This window comes from Panthera pardus, unplaced genomic scaffold (genome assembly GCF_024362965.1).
Source record: "Panthera pardus isolate Hobbes unplaced genomic scaffold, ASM2436296v1 HiC_scaffold_27, whole genome shotgun sequence".
NCBI lineage: Eukaryota > Metazoa > Chordata > Mammalia > Carnivora > Felidae > Panthera > Panthera pardus.
This window is the reverse complement of record NW_026526843.1, coordinates 1,520,075-1,534,119: the sequence shown is the minus strand read 5'-3', so window position 1 is coordinate 1,534,119 and position 14,045 is coordinate 1,520,075. Positions and strand designations below refer to the sequence as shown.

Here is a 14,045-nt window from a genome sequence, read left to right as displayed (position 1 = left end):
AGTTGGGCAGGCTCTGCCTCACACCGCCACTGGCTTCGTAGCCTGTGTTGGACCAAGCGGGGGATAAAGCTGGCTTACTGTTTCTGTCTCTGTGACTGTGGAGACTCCTAGTGAAGACACGGCCCCCACCCCCCGCCCCGAGGAGTTAGGGGCCATCGCTGGGGCTCAGTCCTGTGTCCCCAGAAAGTAACACGGTCCAGGGCAGGGCCTTGGCGAATGTTTGGGGAAGGTCAGGCAATCACAGTGGTGGTTTGAGAGGCCTCCCAGGCTTGCAGTGTGGACCTTCAGTGACATTCGGTTTCATTTGGGGCAAGCTACCAACCTTGAGGAGCCCCACTTACCTGGCTTCCGACCTCCTGGGCTCAGTGGGGACTTTTAGCTCTTCCGTGAATGGGGAGAACGACAGTCCTTTCTTGCTAGGGTTGGCATGAGGCCCACACAGGTAGTAGGTGTATAATGGGAATGCCAATGGAGGAACTAAGGCGATATGGGCTGTGGGGGTGCAGGTGAAACACTGGGGCAACCCCACAGGTACGTCGGACCTCATTATAGTGTCTTCCCTCCTTTGGGGGACATTTGAAACGGTCTATAATAAAAGATTTAAAAGTGGATCCACGTATGATACCACAGTGGTAGACACACATCATTACACATTTGTCAAACGCACAGACTGTTCAAAACCAACAAGGAACCCTAACGTCAACTCTGGGGTTCAGGTGATGAGGTGTCAGTGTAGGTTGGGGACCTACATGTGCGAACTCTCTGCACTTTCTGCTCATCTTTGCTGTGCATCTCTAACTGCTCTAAAAAAGCAAGTCTCTAAAGCACTTGGCTCGGGGTCAGGCTGGCTGTTGACTTCTCTGATCACCATCTCCCGGGCAAGCGCCGGGCTCTTGTTGTCGCCACCTCCCTGATCTTTGAGACAGCCTCTCCTCTTCTGGCTGCTCCATAAATACTCCCCTTTCTTGACAGTTTGTTCACACTCCGGTAGCACTGACCTCTTAGAAAGTGGAGGCCCGGGAAGCCTGTTTCCAGAGTAGGACTCATTAAGTCCATTGCCACTGCTACGGCCCCCTCGAGGCTGCCCGGCTGGCTCCTGGATTCCCCAAACTGAGGAAGTTCCAAGTGCCTTCCCCCCTTTTCCTGACCACTTCTTTGCCCACGGGATGTAGCATTCCAGGAAAACTCCTTAGAGTTTCTTGTTGGTTTTCACTTAAGGAAGGGAAATAGAACTGTAATCCTCAAGAAATGCCAAATAGGTCACATGACTTGGGCTTCAAAGCCTTGATCTCAAAGGCATCCAAAGCCAAGGGCTGCAGATAGACACCCTAGCTCTTGAGGGAGTCTGAGGGGAGTGGGGAGGCACCTGGGCTGATTTTAATCCCCATCCCTGTCTCTACCCGCCTTTGAGGTGTTCGAGGGAGTTGGTGGGTTTCCTGCTCCCCCAGAGGGTAGAGCCCTCTCTCCTGGGCAAGGGTACAGGAATGCCAGCTGGGGAGCTGCTCTGCTTTCTGCCTGTGTCACATCTCAGCCACCGCAGAGACTGTCAGCGGCAGGAACCCTGGAGACAAAGCGTGTCCGCTAAGGCTGTGGGAGCAGGTTGGCTAAGCCTCAGGGACGTGTCCCTCCCCACAAGGACAACGCTACCCGACTCCCCACTTAATGCACTTTATTCCACTGGGGCCACTAATTTATTGAGAGGTCATCTGGAAGGTGGGCCCCCGACAAAGCATGGGAGCCGCCATCTGCCCCGACAGGGCCGGTGATCAGGTGACTCTGGTGCCCTGGCCGGCTCGGCTCCGACGAGGCCCCTTCCCGAAGAGCGCGACGCAGGAGGCAGCCAGGGGTGGCTCATCTGAAGGAATCACCCTGGAAACAGGATCAGCCCCAAGAGCAGCGAGCGGCTCTGGGATGGAGAGGTTCTGGAAGATGCCCCGACCCACTGCGGAGCTGCTACCAGACCTGGCGCAGCAAGGGGCGAGCACCCGGGGCCCTTGTGACCACGGGTGCTTGGGAATCAGGCGGGGCTGACCCGGGGAAGCAGCTTTACAAAGAGACCCCCACCGCCGGTCACACCCGGTCCCGTCACCGCTTCGGAGCCCCGAGGTGCTGGGGCAAGACAGCGCTCCCGGCTGGGCGTGGGGTCAGGCCTCAGCCTCACGCCGGCACCGCCACCGCCTTCTCCTGGTCAGGCACACGCAGCCCCCCTCAGCCCGGTCCCTGTGCTCGGCCGGCTAGCTGGCCGTCGTCCTCCTGGGGATGCAGCCTTCCATCTCCAGGGCCTCGGGCCAGCCTTCGTACTTATTGGTGTGCTTACTGTTCTTCACGTGCTGTGGGGTTTGGGGAGCAGGGGGTCAAGGCCTCAGCCCTAAGGCACAAGGGACAGACAGGGCTTGCAGTCCCCGTGTGCTGCTGTCAACCGACTGTGCACTCTCGGGGCACAACCCCCTCTGTCCCAATACACCTCGATTTTCTCATCTACCGAGTGGGTGGAGTAGAAGAAGCCAGCTTCTCTGCACGTACGTGTGTGTGGCACACGTGAATATTCCCGCTCTCACCTGGCCCACAGGGGCTGCTGGAAATTTCAGGAAGAAAAAGGCCAGAGGGAGCATTTGTGCTCGGAGTGCTGAATTGCTCTTTTGAAGCACCCAGAGCCTTCCAGAAAGCACTGGAGCAGCCTATTTGCCTTGTCCTGCTGTGGGGGGCAGGACGGGGGGCCCCGTGGCTTCACCAAAGAGGAGGATGGCACCTGAGGCCTCCCAGCCCCACACGTGGGGCTTGACATGTGTGGGTCTGGGGGGGTCAGTCAGTCAGAGGACAGCAGGGGCTGGGGGGAGAAGGCCAATGCAGTGTGAATCGGGGATCGGGGTTGCAGAAGCACGGGACAGGACTGAGCATCTTGAAGATGTTTGCGAGAAAGGTCTCCTAGTTGTGAGCCTTGCCATTACGAAAGCTTTGCATTTAAGGACCCTGTAGGGTGAAATCCCTACAGGACAGGGAAGGTCAAAGTTATACTGCCCCTCCCTGTGCACCCGGTGAGGGGTCTGGGGTACCTTGGCTAGGGGTGCTGGGGCAGAACCCAGGGAAGCCTGCGGGGTGAACAGAAGGGGCAGGCACACTGTTCTGTGGTGCGAGGCTCTCCACCCGTACCTGCTCAAAGGGGCTCTTGTTCTGCACGCCCTTGGCCCCCACAAACACCCAGCTGTCCCGGAAGGCCAGGTCCTTCACATTCTTGCTGCCCAGATCACTGAAAAGCTTCCTGGTCTCCTCGTTCATCCTGCCGCACAGAAGGAAGACATATAAGCAGTCGCTGTGGAAGGGCGAAGCTGAGGCCGGCCTCGGCAATCACTTACTTGGTGGCTGGGTCGTCGTACGATGCCACAAACACCAGGGTACCTTCATGCAGTGGCCGAATAAACTTCAGCAGATCGTTGACATCTGGGGTGTCAGGTCACATGAAACACGAAGCATCAGGCACCACTGAGTAACCCTCCCCCACCAACGCTTGGTCTCCAAACAAGGAAACTAAAGCAGGGATCAGGCCAGGGACACACCCACCAAGGTCCCCAAGCGAAAGGGACAAACCGGTACAAGAAGGCAGGGCCATGCCCATGACCGTACACCTGTTCCTCTCCCTGCCCTTTCCAAACCCAAGGAAGCGCTCAAGAAGCCACGGCGAATAGACAGAGAATGGTGCTTCAGGGGAGAGACGCCCAGTCATTCTGCCCCACGACGAGCAGGAGGCCATGACCGCCACTCACCTCCTGCCCACATGTCAAAGGCCCGGGCTTCGATGAGCTCACCGCTGACCCCTGGGTTGACAGGGAGGGAAGAGTCCTGCTGGGCGAGCCACCAGGGCAAGGCCACCGTACCATCCCGGCCACCCTAGATCAGGCTCCTAGATCAGGAGCCACCAGGGGCTCCCTAGGAAGCACCCTCCAACTTCCTGGAAACTTCTGGTTCTTTACTGCTTTTGTTTATTGGGTCACTTCTTCTGTGGAAACTTCAGTGTGCACGGACCCTCTTCCGGGACTCTCTGTGGATTTCCAGAAGTGGGGCGGAGGGAGGAGAGGGCCAAGGTGAACACCCAGATGCCTCCTCATGGGGAGGGTGTGGGGAAGGAGGGTGGCACATCATGGCATGGATCTGCTTCTCTGGTCTGAACTCTGACCCCACATCACAGGGACTCACCGTTCACCAGGGCGATGTTCAGTCCACGGCCCACGTTGTCCTTGACACTGCTCATGAGCCTAGCGGGGGGCGGGGGGGAGCAGAGTCCCCAAACGTCCCTCACAGATCTAGCTTTCAGGCTCCCACCCCCCTCACCGCAAGGAGCTCACATCTTATCTTCGAGGCAGATCTTTGGTCCGATGACATTGGCGGCCCCGCTGACCATGCGGAAGGCCAGGTGCTCCTCGGGACATGGCTGGGGCAGGCCGCATTTGTACTTCCTGGCTCGTGGCTCTGGGCAGGTACAGCAGGGGTGACCCATGGGCCTGGCCCTGGGGTCACCTGAGATCTGAGAGGGGGAGGTCAGGACCAGCCCGCAGGTAGGAATGAGTGGCCACAGAGCAGGGGACCAATGGGGTGGGGGGGGGGGGACATGGCTCAGGCCAAGGCCAGGGACACTTCCACAGACACTCTGCATCCTGCTGGCGCCGGTCTCAGCGCAAGGTGACAGGGACCTCAGGGAGGCTTTTCTGCCACTGGTGGGAGAAGAGAAAAGAGATAGGAGGGCTGGCCTTCGCTTGGCCCTGCCATGGAGAGAGCACAGGTGGGGAAGGAAGGGGCAGCTGGGAGGGTGACTGCAGGAAAGTGGTGACAAAAAAAAGAGCGCCTGAACCCCACGGCAGAGGTGGGAGGACGGGAGGAGGGCGGCCGGCCTCTGTCACAGGTTCAACTGTGCCCCGCAAATGACGTGTTCAAGTCCTACCTCCCAGCACCTTCGAATACCAGCCGATTTGAGAATAGGCTCATTGAAGATGTAATTTGTTAAAATGAGGTCATCCTGGAGTAGGGTGGCCCTAAATTCAATGACAAGTGTCCTTTTAAGGGACAGACAAGACAGAGACGGAAAAGGAGGCCCTGTGCAGACGGAGGCAGAGCCCGGAGGGACGTGCCCACAGCTCAAGGTGCACCTGCGGCCCCCACAGGCTGGAAGAGGCAGGAGGGAGCCTCCCCTGGAGCCTGCAGACTTCAGCCTTCCGGCTTCCTGAACTGGGGGAGAAGGCGCGTCTGAGGAGAAGAAACATCTCAGTGTACGTGGTGCGTGCTCCTTTGTTACAGCCAGGAAACATCTGACAGCAGGAGGTGGGCGCTGCTCCAACAAATCCCCCAAAAGGTGGAAAGGGCTTTGGAACGGGGCAATGAAGGGAGGCTGTAGAATTTTGGGGTGCAGCTAGAAAAGGCCTCGATTGCCTTGTGGGACTGTTGGTAGAAATATGGATGGAAGAGGGCAGAGCTGGTTTGAGAGCGGGGAGAACACATACATCATCATGACCACGTTGTCGTCGGCAACACGAATGTTAAAGGCGCTTCTGTGGGGCACCCGGGTGGCTCAATCAGTGAAGTGTCTGAGTTTGGCTCAGGTCATGATCTCACGGCTCGTGAGTCCGAGCGCCACCGCATTAGGCTCTGTGCTGACAGCTCAGAGCCTGGAGCCTGCTTTGTTTTCTGCGTCTCCTTCTCTCTCTGCTCCTCCCCCACTTGTGCTCTGCCTGTCTCCCTGTGTGTGTCTCTATCTCTCTCTCAAAAAGAAACATCAAAAAAAATTAAAAAGGCGCTTCTGGTGAGGTCTCCGATGGAAACCGGGAACATGTTATTGGATCCTGGAGGTAAGGTTCATAAAGTGGCAAAGAACTTATAAACACTGAACTGGGATACTTAGTTGAGGAGGTTTCCAAACACAGTATTGAGGGCTCGGCCTGGTTTCTCCTTGGTGCTCACAGCAAAACGTGTGAGAGCAGGCTCTGTGCTTGGATGAGCATTTACTACGGAGCCAGAGGGTGCGACTTGTGGACCCGTGCAAGCATGTCAGTAGAAGCCAGGAACAGAAATGGCCTTATCCACGAGAGATCTGGAGGGCCCTCTCATCTCCTCACTTACAGTCTCGTAAATCGCACAAGAGACCAACAATGTTTTTTGAGAATTTTATACCAGCAGAAAGAGTGCTGTTCTGGGCTGAAAGGGACAGAAAAGGGACAGAAGGAAGAAGCATGGCTCTGCGGGCAGAGCGGTGGCTACCGAGGCCAGAGATGGGCCAGGCCCAGAGGGTAGGACCGCACCCTCCATTCCAGAGGGTGCCCCTCACCCCCCGTTCAGTTACATCCAGAGCACAGAGCATTGGGCCCTAGAGGATTCTTCTCAGGCCTTGAATCCTAATGGCATTTGCCCTACTGGGACTGGTGACTGGTTTATTCCTTCCAGTTCCTCCCTCTTGCAGTGGGGACATCTATCCTATGCTTGTCTTACCAGTAACTGGATTTCTAGGTTCACAGCATGCAAGCAGCTCCAGTGGGCTGTGATGGCCAGTTTGGGGAGGGATGAAGGGAGAACAGAGAGCCTGCAGGCCTTAAGGCAGGTAGCAGTATCGGAGAAGTAGTATGAAGGCTGGGCACAGGAAAGGAGCAGGGAGGTGACGGGAGCCTTACCTGCAGTTGCTGAGTTCTCTGGGCCTGTGGATACAGAGAGTTGTTGGTGTCAGGGTGGAGGCCTCCAGGGCCCTGTAGCAGAGCCTCCTGGCCTGACACCGTGAAGTCAAGGTAGAGGATTGATCAGGCTCAGGGGCCAGGGGCTAAGCCAGATTCAAGCCCCCTGCTCCGGGAAGAAAGTAAATTGCAATTGTAAATGGTACTTGGGTGAATCGTCACCAACAACAAGGTGTAGAGTCCTGTCACCACCTCAGAGCCCAGCGTATGGCCTGCAGGGAGCAGCCAGGGTGTCGTCCCCAGCGTTCAGCAGAAGCCTCCCTGCCCCTCTCTCAGACACTAGTGACTCCAACTGGGCACAGAATTCTAAATACATGGATTGGAGTTCCCAAATGAAACAACTGGGTGGTAGAGGGAAGAATGTGTTGGATGTCAGGAGGCCGACTGGGGTTAGCTAGAGGTGGCCCACCAGGGAGACACAAAACCCAGGCCACACCCACCTCACCCAGAGCCAGGGTGGCCACCCTGGCGACCTCCACAGACAATCAAGAGTCCCACACTCACTGGAGAAGAGTTGCTGGATACGAGGAAAGCCACTGCCAGGCCCACCTAGGAGAATGCTGACCACGATCCAGGTGAGGCCCACGGTGACAATCAGGGCCACGATGCGGAGGGGGCCTGGAGGCAGGACAGACACAGGAAGGCCACCTCAGTTGCCAGTGAGCTCCCAAATGACCCTAGGGCCTCTCAGGACTGGATCTCCATGCCCCCTTGGGAAGAAGAAGGTGGGGACCTGTTGCCACCCGGCAGGCCTGGGACAGGAACTTGAGATCGTGGCAGGTAGATGGAGGAAACAGAGCCCCAGGCTGGGAGCTGGGTTCTCTGTGGAGCCCTGTAACTTTTGGCCTCTGAGGTTACCAGTGTATTCCTGTGCCATCCATCGTGTCCTGTTTCTCCTGTTATGATGGAGGGGGGGGTCCCTACTCAATTTGAAGACCTGTTCCTTCACCTGCCGGGAGCTGGACCCTGAGGTCTCCTACTTGCGCAGATTTCTTGTCATAGTCCCCATTCGCTCTATCTTGCTCTTTCTCCTGTACCTTCAACATCTCCCGTTGTAAGAAGTCACCGAAGCGAAGGGGCTCCTTCAGAATCACAGCCCCATCCAGCCACTGGCCTCTCTCTCCCCTCCCTTCATCTTCCCAGTTAGCATGTCCAAAGGCATCTGCACTGCCTCCTTCTGCATGTCACCTTACACTGTGTCTCCACCTACTCCAGCCTGGCCTTGTCTACATCACCCCATCAAGGCAGCTTGTTGTCAAGGCCACCTACGACCTTCCGGGTGTTAGCTCCCTGAGTCGCTTGTGGGTCCCCATGCTGGAAATACTTGTCCACTGGCTTCTCACACAGCACATTCTAACCCCATCTGGACGCTCGTCAGCCTCGTTGCTCAAATGATCTTCATCTATTTTCCACTGAAAAGCTCCATGTGCCCCTGTTTCCCTACATACAGTCTACTCTCCTATACGCGCCCTCATCAAGTCCCGGCCCTGAATTAACCGCCTCCTTTCTTGCTGCAGCCCTGACTGATCTTGAGGCCGTAACTTCCCATCCAGTCTGTCACCGGCCAGTTGTCACGAGGATAGATTTACAACGCTGCAACCCTAGAAGGTCTGAAGTGGCAATTCTTGAGTTCCTCTGAAACCACGCCTCCTCGGTAGCACACCCCGCCCCCTCGAGCTAGCCGCCATGCTCCGCGAAGCCTCTCGCACAACTCATTTTCTCAGACAGCGGCCACAGCGGCCAGTTTTCCGAGTTGGGACAAATCGACTATCCTAATCCTCCTTTCACAGTTCTTGAAGTTCTGGGAGGTGAAAGGATTTGCTCAAGGTCATAGAATGACACTCTGTGCAGGGTTCTCCGTTTCCAAAACCACACTCAGTGGTCCATCAGGGCACCTCCAGACACCGATCTCTGGACACCTGGGTCGCCAGGGCGATCCCCTTTCCAACTCCTTTGCAATCACTCTGGACGCCACCCACCTGCCAACCTCATGTCCACTTCTCCCGCGGGGTTGGGGTCGTCGGCAGGTGCAGTGTTTGGGGACCCTGCACTCTGGGGGCAACAAAGCACAAGCGTGAGCCTGTGCTTGGTCCTCGCTGCTGGGTGGACGCGACCGGTGCACCGGCTTGTTCGTCCAACCACCCGGCCAGGCTCCTCGGGCACGCGCAGAAAGGCCCTGTCGGGACAAGAAGGTCCTCAGGAACCCGTCGGCTCACGGCCGTGCCCACGGGAGCCCCTGGAGCCGGGAAGTAAAGCTGGTTCGCCCGGACGGAGGCCTCCTCCCATGGGAGGCCCCGTGCTCAGGTCGCCCTTCCCAGGCTGGGGACGGACGACGCCGGTTAGCTGGTGGAGACTTGCCTGGCCCGTGGGGCGATGCAAGCTGGGTTGTGGGCAGCCTTGTCAGGCCGGTCGTCCGGCTCCGCTCGCGAGGGGAGACGAGGGAGATGCGCAGCTCGGTCCGACAGGCCCGGCAATGGCGGCCCGGGGGCGGGGCCACAGCCCGCCGGTACCGCCCCCGCCGCGGGGCTGGCAGAGGAGAGGAGGCGGTGGAGTCCCCGCCCCCGGGCTCAACGCATCCCCGCCCACAGGCCCGCCTCCACCACCCGCTCTGGCCGCCGGGTGGGAGGGGCCCGCACCGGCCGGGCCTCGGAAGGCGCTCCGGCGGGGTCCCCAGGCCTCCAAATGGGAGGAGCCGTGTGGTCGCGCTCCTGATCCACGCGTGCTTCGCCGTACAAACCTGCCCCCAGACTCCTCTAAGGCGGTACGAGCCGGCCTTCCTAGGCTTCGAGGGCTGGGGTTGCACTCCTGCCCTGCAGTCGGATTTCTGAAGCCTCGAATGAAGCGGATGTATCTGGGGTCTTAATTAGAAATTCTTTCAAAATTGGTATGTGTCTCTTTTAGAAACCAGGAGGTATAGAACAGTCCACCGGGGAAAATACCGGAACGTGACGAGCCAGAGGCCACCAAGCTCGGCCTTCTGATGCCTTTCCTCACAGTCGGCTTTCTAGATGGAAGCACGTTCACGTGGTCTCTCACCTCGCTCTGATACTGGAAAACTCGGGTCCGCTCCCCTCAGCGCCTTCAGGAAGGCGTCTTTGCCACCGCCCAGGGCACCCCAATCACCTCCTGCACCGGGAGAGCTGGACCCGCTGTCAGGGGGACCCATCTTTCTTTCTGGACGGCAGCACCTGGGTGGCATGAGGGTGCGGTGTGTGTGTGTGTGGGGGAAACACCTGTGCCCCCTGACCCAATGACCCCACGACGAAGCCTTCATGAGGAAAGAATCCAAAATACAGACAAAGCCTGCAGAGCTAGGCAGTGACAGCTCTGGTTGCAACCCAGTACCGTCTACACTGGTGTACGCAACACACAAGATCAAAGTAATCGGTTTTAGGCCCTGGCTGCTGCAGGCACGGGTATTTTTTTTTTCTTTTTCACGGAATTTGGTATCAGACATAATGCTGACCATCTGTCAAACACCAGTGCTCTCCTCAGTGCTCTTTCCTGCGATGCTTGTAGCCGTGGTGCCCAGGACGGAGCTCCTGGGCTGCCAGCCAGACGTGGGGCATCTGCCAGACTGGTAGTTCAGAGAGGCCACTGTTTACCTCTCGCTCAGAGCGCGCATTTTGGAACGCTTGCTTTAATGAGTCCCCCTGAGGGTCCTGAGGCACACCCACCATCCCCACGGGCACCACATAAGTCATGGGCCAGAAGCCTGGCATTCAGTTTCGGGTCTTCGGGGCCTTGCGGGACAGCCTTGCACAACTCCCTTGTTTTCTTGGGGACTGTTTTTCAATCCGGACATACAGAGGATTAGGCCCTCATGTTGCCGCCCCAGCACAGGCAGCCAGCGTGAAGGAGCAGAAAATGACTCCTGTGGGCCCTCTTACCTGTGCCCCAGCATAGTTCCCACAGCTGAGGCGCCAGTTGACTGTTGTTCCTTGGGTCCCCTTGCCTCTGCCTCAGCGTAGGCAACCTGGAGTGGACGTGCCAGCTGATATCCTCAACTGATCTCTCCTCTGCTTCTTGCCGCGTAGAAACTGGCCACGGAGCTGTCAGTCAACGGTCCGCCTCCCAACCTGCGGGTTTCCACCCCACAGTAGACCCCCTCACCCGGGCCTCGTGGCCTCTAGATTGGGCAACCAGATCTCAGGTGGCAGTCGAATGCCCTCACCTCCGCCACAGTGCGGGACTCCAGAGCTGAAGGGACAATTGGCTTCCCCCCACCCAGTCCTTCAGACCTCTGTGTTTAATAACCCACAGCTAAAGTGACACTTGAGTGACCTCAACGGTCCCTCATTCTCCTTTCCAGCACATGGATACAGACGTGGGCTTTCGTTCGAATGCTGTTGTCACCTGGGGCCACAGCACTGAGGAGGCACCGGCGTGCCTTCCGGCGGGGTTCACGTCTCTGCCTGTGTAGCTCTCATTTCGGACGTGCTACTTGTGGATCGTGTCGGGTTCTCACGTTCTGCCTCAGCGTAGGGACCCAGACCTGAGGTAACCGCTCAGTGCCCACACCTGCCCCTCACCCGAGCATAGGCACGAAGAGCTGAAAGGGGGCTCTCCACACCTGGCCTCCAAGCCTTGCCCTAGAGTACGATCAACTTAAATGGTAGTTGAATGTTGGAACTCGGACCCAGGACTTAGGGCCCCAGAGCTCAGGACTGTTGGTCGGCCTCACACAGGTGCTCCCATCCTGTCCCAGTGTAGACATTCAGTGCCAGTTGAAAGCACTTATACCCCAGCACCAATGTTGCTACCCAGAGTGGAAGTGACAGCTTAATGTCCTTACCCGGGATCTCATGCCTCGTCCCCACTGCAGGCTCCTAGGGCTGAGAGGACAGTCGACTGTCCTCATCAGGGCCCTCACCGCTTTGTTCCACAGAGGCACCCAGAGGTCAGGCGACAGTTGAATGTCACCAGCAGGGCCCTTATGTCTGCCCCAGTGTAGCACCTACATCTGAAATGTCAGCTGACTGCCGTCACCTGGGCCCACGTGCCTGTCGCAGGAGAGACACTCAGAACACGATGAGATTGGGATGCCCCAACACTCCTCCCTCCGTGCTCACACATGGTCATCATGTGCTGTTGGCCCTGGAGCTGTGTCCCTCTTCTACTTTGGCCTCCTGCTGCTGCCCCTGTGTGGATCCCCCCAGGAGCACCCTCCCTGGTCATGCCAGGCCAGCACGGTCCCCAGGGGACCTGGGGACCCAGGAGGACTAACTGTCGACAGAATCCAGCTCTGCTGGGTTCCTCAGTCTATGAATGCCTGTGGGGCACTGCGAAGGACTCTGAACTTGAAGATCCCTGAGGGGTCAGGAAGGACTCCCGCACCCTCAGTTACTTGACTCCTCCCCATGACCAAGGGCTTGAAATTATCCTCATATCCGTATTTTGAGGATTTGAAGTTTGCAGGATGGGCCAGGGCAGCAGCAGACTTAGATGGCTCTTCCCCTGGAGTAGGCAGGGCAGCACCCCCTGGGGGGAAGCAGGGGGAAGGCAAGGCCGCATCTTCAGGGAGGGACCCATTCTGCCCCATTCCAGGCCACCGTCCCGGGGCCCAGCCCTCTCCTGTCATTTCATCTCATCCTCCCATCACTGTGGCTGCACCACAGCCAAGGACAAAGACTCTCTGTAGCCACGTGGGAGCCAAAGTGTTACAGGAGAGCCCGTGAGTTCCCAGGTTGGCCCCCACTGACTCCTGGGGAAGCCTTTGCCACTGCCCCCTCTCCAGGAGGTCACAGGCACTAGAAATAAGGGTGAACGCCACTGCCCTCTGGCTGAAGCCTGGCCTACAATCCTGTCCACATGGAGTCTTCAGCTTCTCTGCATGGACCTGGGGCAGGATGGGTTTTGAGGTCCAGTTCCCACCCAGCTGGCACTCAAGGCTCTGTGATCTGTCTGTATCCTATCCCTATTCCAGTGAACTCGGTGACCTCCCCCCTTCCTTAATCGGAGGTGTGCCACTTTCCCTGGCTTCAGGAGGGGGTGGGAGGATGGAGACGGCACCCTAGGGTGCAGGTCATGTGTCCAGGGGTGACCTACTACCCTAGCATATGTAGGGGAAACAGATCAGCCCACCCTTGGAGTTTCTTCATCTCCGTACTGCTGTTGCAGAGTCGTGGGTGGGAGCCTTGGTTTGTCCCCCCGCAGTCAGCAATCTGCCTGCCACACTGCACTCCATTGGCCTCTCCCTCCCCAGGCTCCCGGCTACCACCATCCCAGCTCTGGGTGAGGGGGCTATGCAGGAGCTAAGGCTGGCTGCTTCTCCTCGGTGGCAGGCAGGAATGGGTCTAGACGGTTGGAGCGAAAAGCTCTGGGCAATTGATTGCCTCCCAAGTGGGGCACGGGTCAAGCTGGAGGGAGGGGTCACAGCTGAATGCCCTCAACAGCCTGAGGGCCTTCTCCCTCCCGGAATGGGGAGCAGGCCAGCTGCAAGGCCCCGGGGTACGTGTTCACCTCCCTGGGAGTGGAGCCTTCCTCCCCTGGTGTCTCTCTGGGTCCCTTGTTCCCTCCGCAAAATGTACCAGCACCTGATCGTGGTGTCCTTCTGTCTCTGGTTGGCTGCATCTAGTGGAACCCAGGCCACGAGTGCAGGGACTGCAGTGTCGCTTCCTGCCGTGTCCCTGTAGCTCGGCCGAGCGGAGCTGGGGGAGGTGGCAGAAAAGACTGGGGGCTGCTGCCTTTGTTGGGAGTGTACTGGGATGAACAGCGGTCCCCCTGATCTGTGTCCACCTGGATCCTTGGCACATGGCCTTGTTTGGAAACAGAGTGTTTACAGAGATAACCAAGGGAAGCCAGGCTGACGCCGTGCTGGAGCAGAGCGCACCCTGAATGCATGCAACAAGACTGGCGTCCTCGGGAGGGAAAGCAGGAGCCGTACATGCACAGACACCAGGCGGCGTGTGGAGACACAGACAGACACAGGGGTAATGTGTGTACAAGCCACGGAAGGCCAAGGATGTTGGCCACCACCTGCACGTGGAAGAGGCAAGGTCGTCCCCTAGAGTCTTCGGAGGGAGCGCAGCCCTGCCAACACGCGGGTTTCAGACTTCTGGCGTCAGGACTGTGACAGGATAAAAGTCCATTGTCTTATGCTCCCCCCACCCCATCGGGCGTGGTGCCTTGTTACAGGCGCCCTCCCCCAGCACCCCCTCTGCCTCTCGTGCTCAGATCCCGCTCGCCAGCATGCACCGGCGGTGTGTGTACACGGCCCCCAGCCACTCTGCTAAGCGAGCCGGCCGGGGCGGGGACGTCGTCAGGGCGGACGCCCACGTGGGCAGCGAGTGCATGGAAGCGTTCGGTGCAGAGTGAAGAGCACAGATGGGACAGGGG

General features: G+C 58.2%; 1 protein-coding gene across 4 annotated transcripts; it reads right to left on the bottom strand.

Moving 5' to 3' along the window:
- Positions 1 to 1,652: 1,652 nt before the first annotated feature.
- Positions 1,653 to 9,719, bottom strand: FAM3A (FAM3 metabolism regulating signaling molecule A). 4 transcript variants are annotated; one of them, XM_019439708.2, is made up of 12 exons: positions 9,647 to 9,712; positions 9,445 to 9,565; positions 9,066 to 9,233; positions 8,687 to 8,883; positions 7,212 to 7,325; positions 6,651 to 6,674; positions 4,341 to 4,464; positions 4,192 to 4,250; positions 3,762 to 3,812; positions 3,354 to 3,438; positions 3,151 to 3,277; positions 1,653 to 2,330 (listed from the first exon to the last, which is right to left on the bottom strand). In XM_019439708.2, exons 4-12 carry the CDS (start codon positions 8,697 to 8,699, stop codon positions 2,235 to 2,237), a joined length of 693 nt encoding a protein of 230 aa, XP_019295253.1. In that variant the 5' UTR covers positions 8,700 to 8,883; positions 9,066 to 9,233; positions 9,445 to 9,565; positions 9,647 to 9,712; the 3' UTR covers positions 1,653 to 2,234. The 4 variants fall into 4 exon arrangements, with proteins under 4 accessions (XP_019295253.1, XP_053747940.1, XP_019295252.1 ...); XM_053891965.1 differs by lacking the exon at positions 3,762 to 3,812 and having other exon boundaries at positions 9,647 to 9,719; XM_019439707.2 differs by lacking the exons at positions 9,445 to 9,565; positions 9,647 to 9,712 and having other exon boundaries at positions 8,687 to 8,759; positions 9,066 to 9,270.
- Positions 9,720 to 14,045: the final 4,326 nt, after the last annotated feature.

Excerpts from the sequence above, each read along its gene's own strand:
- FAM3A (XM_019439708.2), bottom strand. Across the intron at positions 4,465-6,650 it reads AGAGAACTCAGCAACTGCAG|AGCCACGAGCCAGGAAGTAC; the intron begins GTAAGGCTCCCG and ends GTACCTGCCCAG. Across the intron at positions 2,331-3,150 it reads ACAAGAGCCCCTTTGAGCAG|CACGTGAAGAACAGTAAGCA; the intron begins GTACGGGTGGAG and ends CAAACCCCACAG.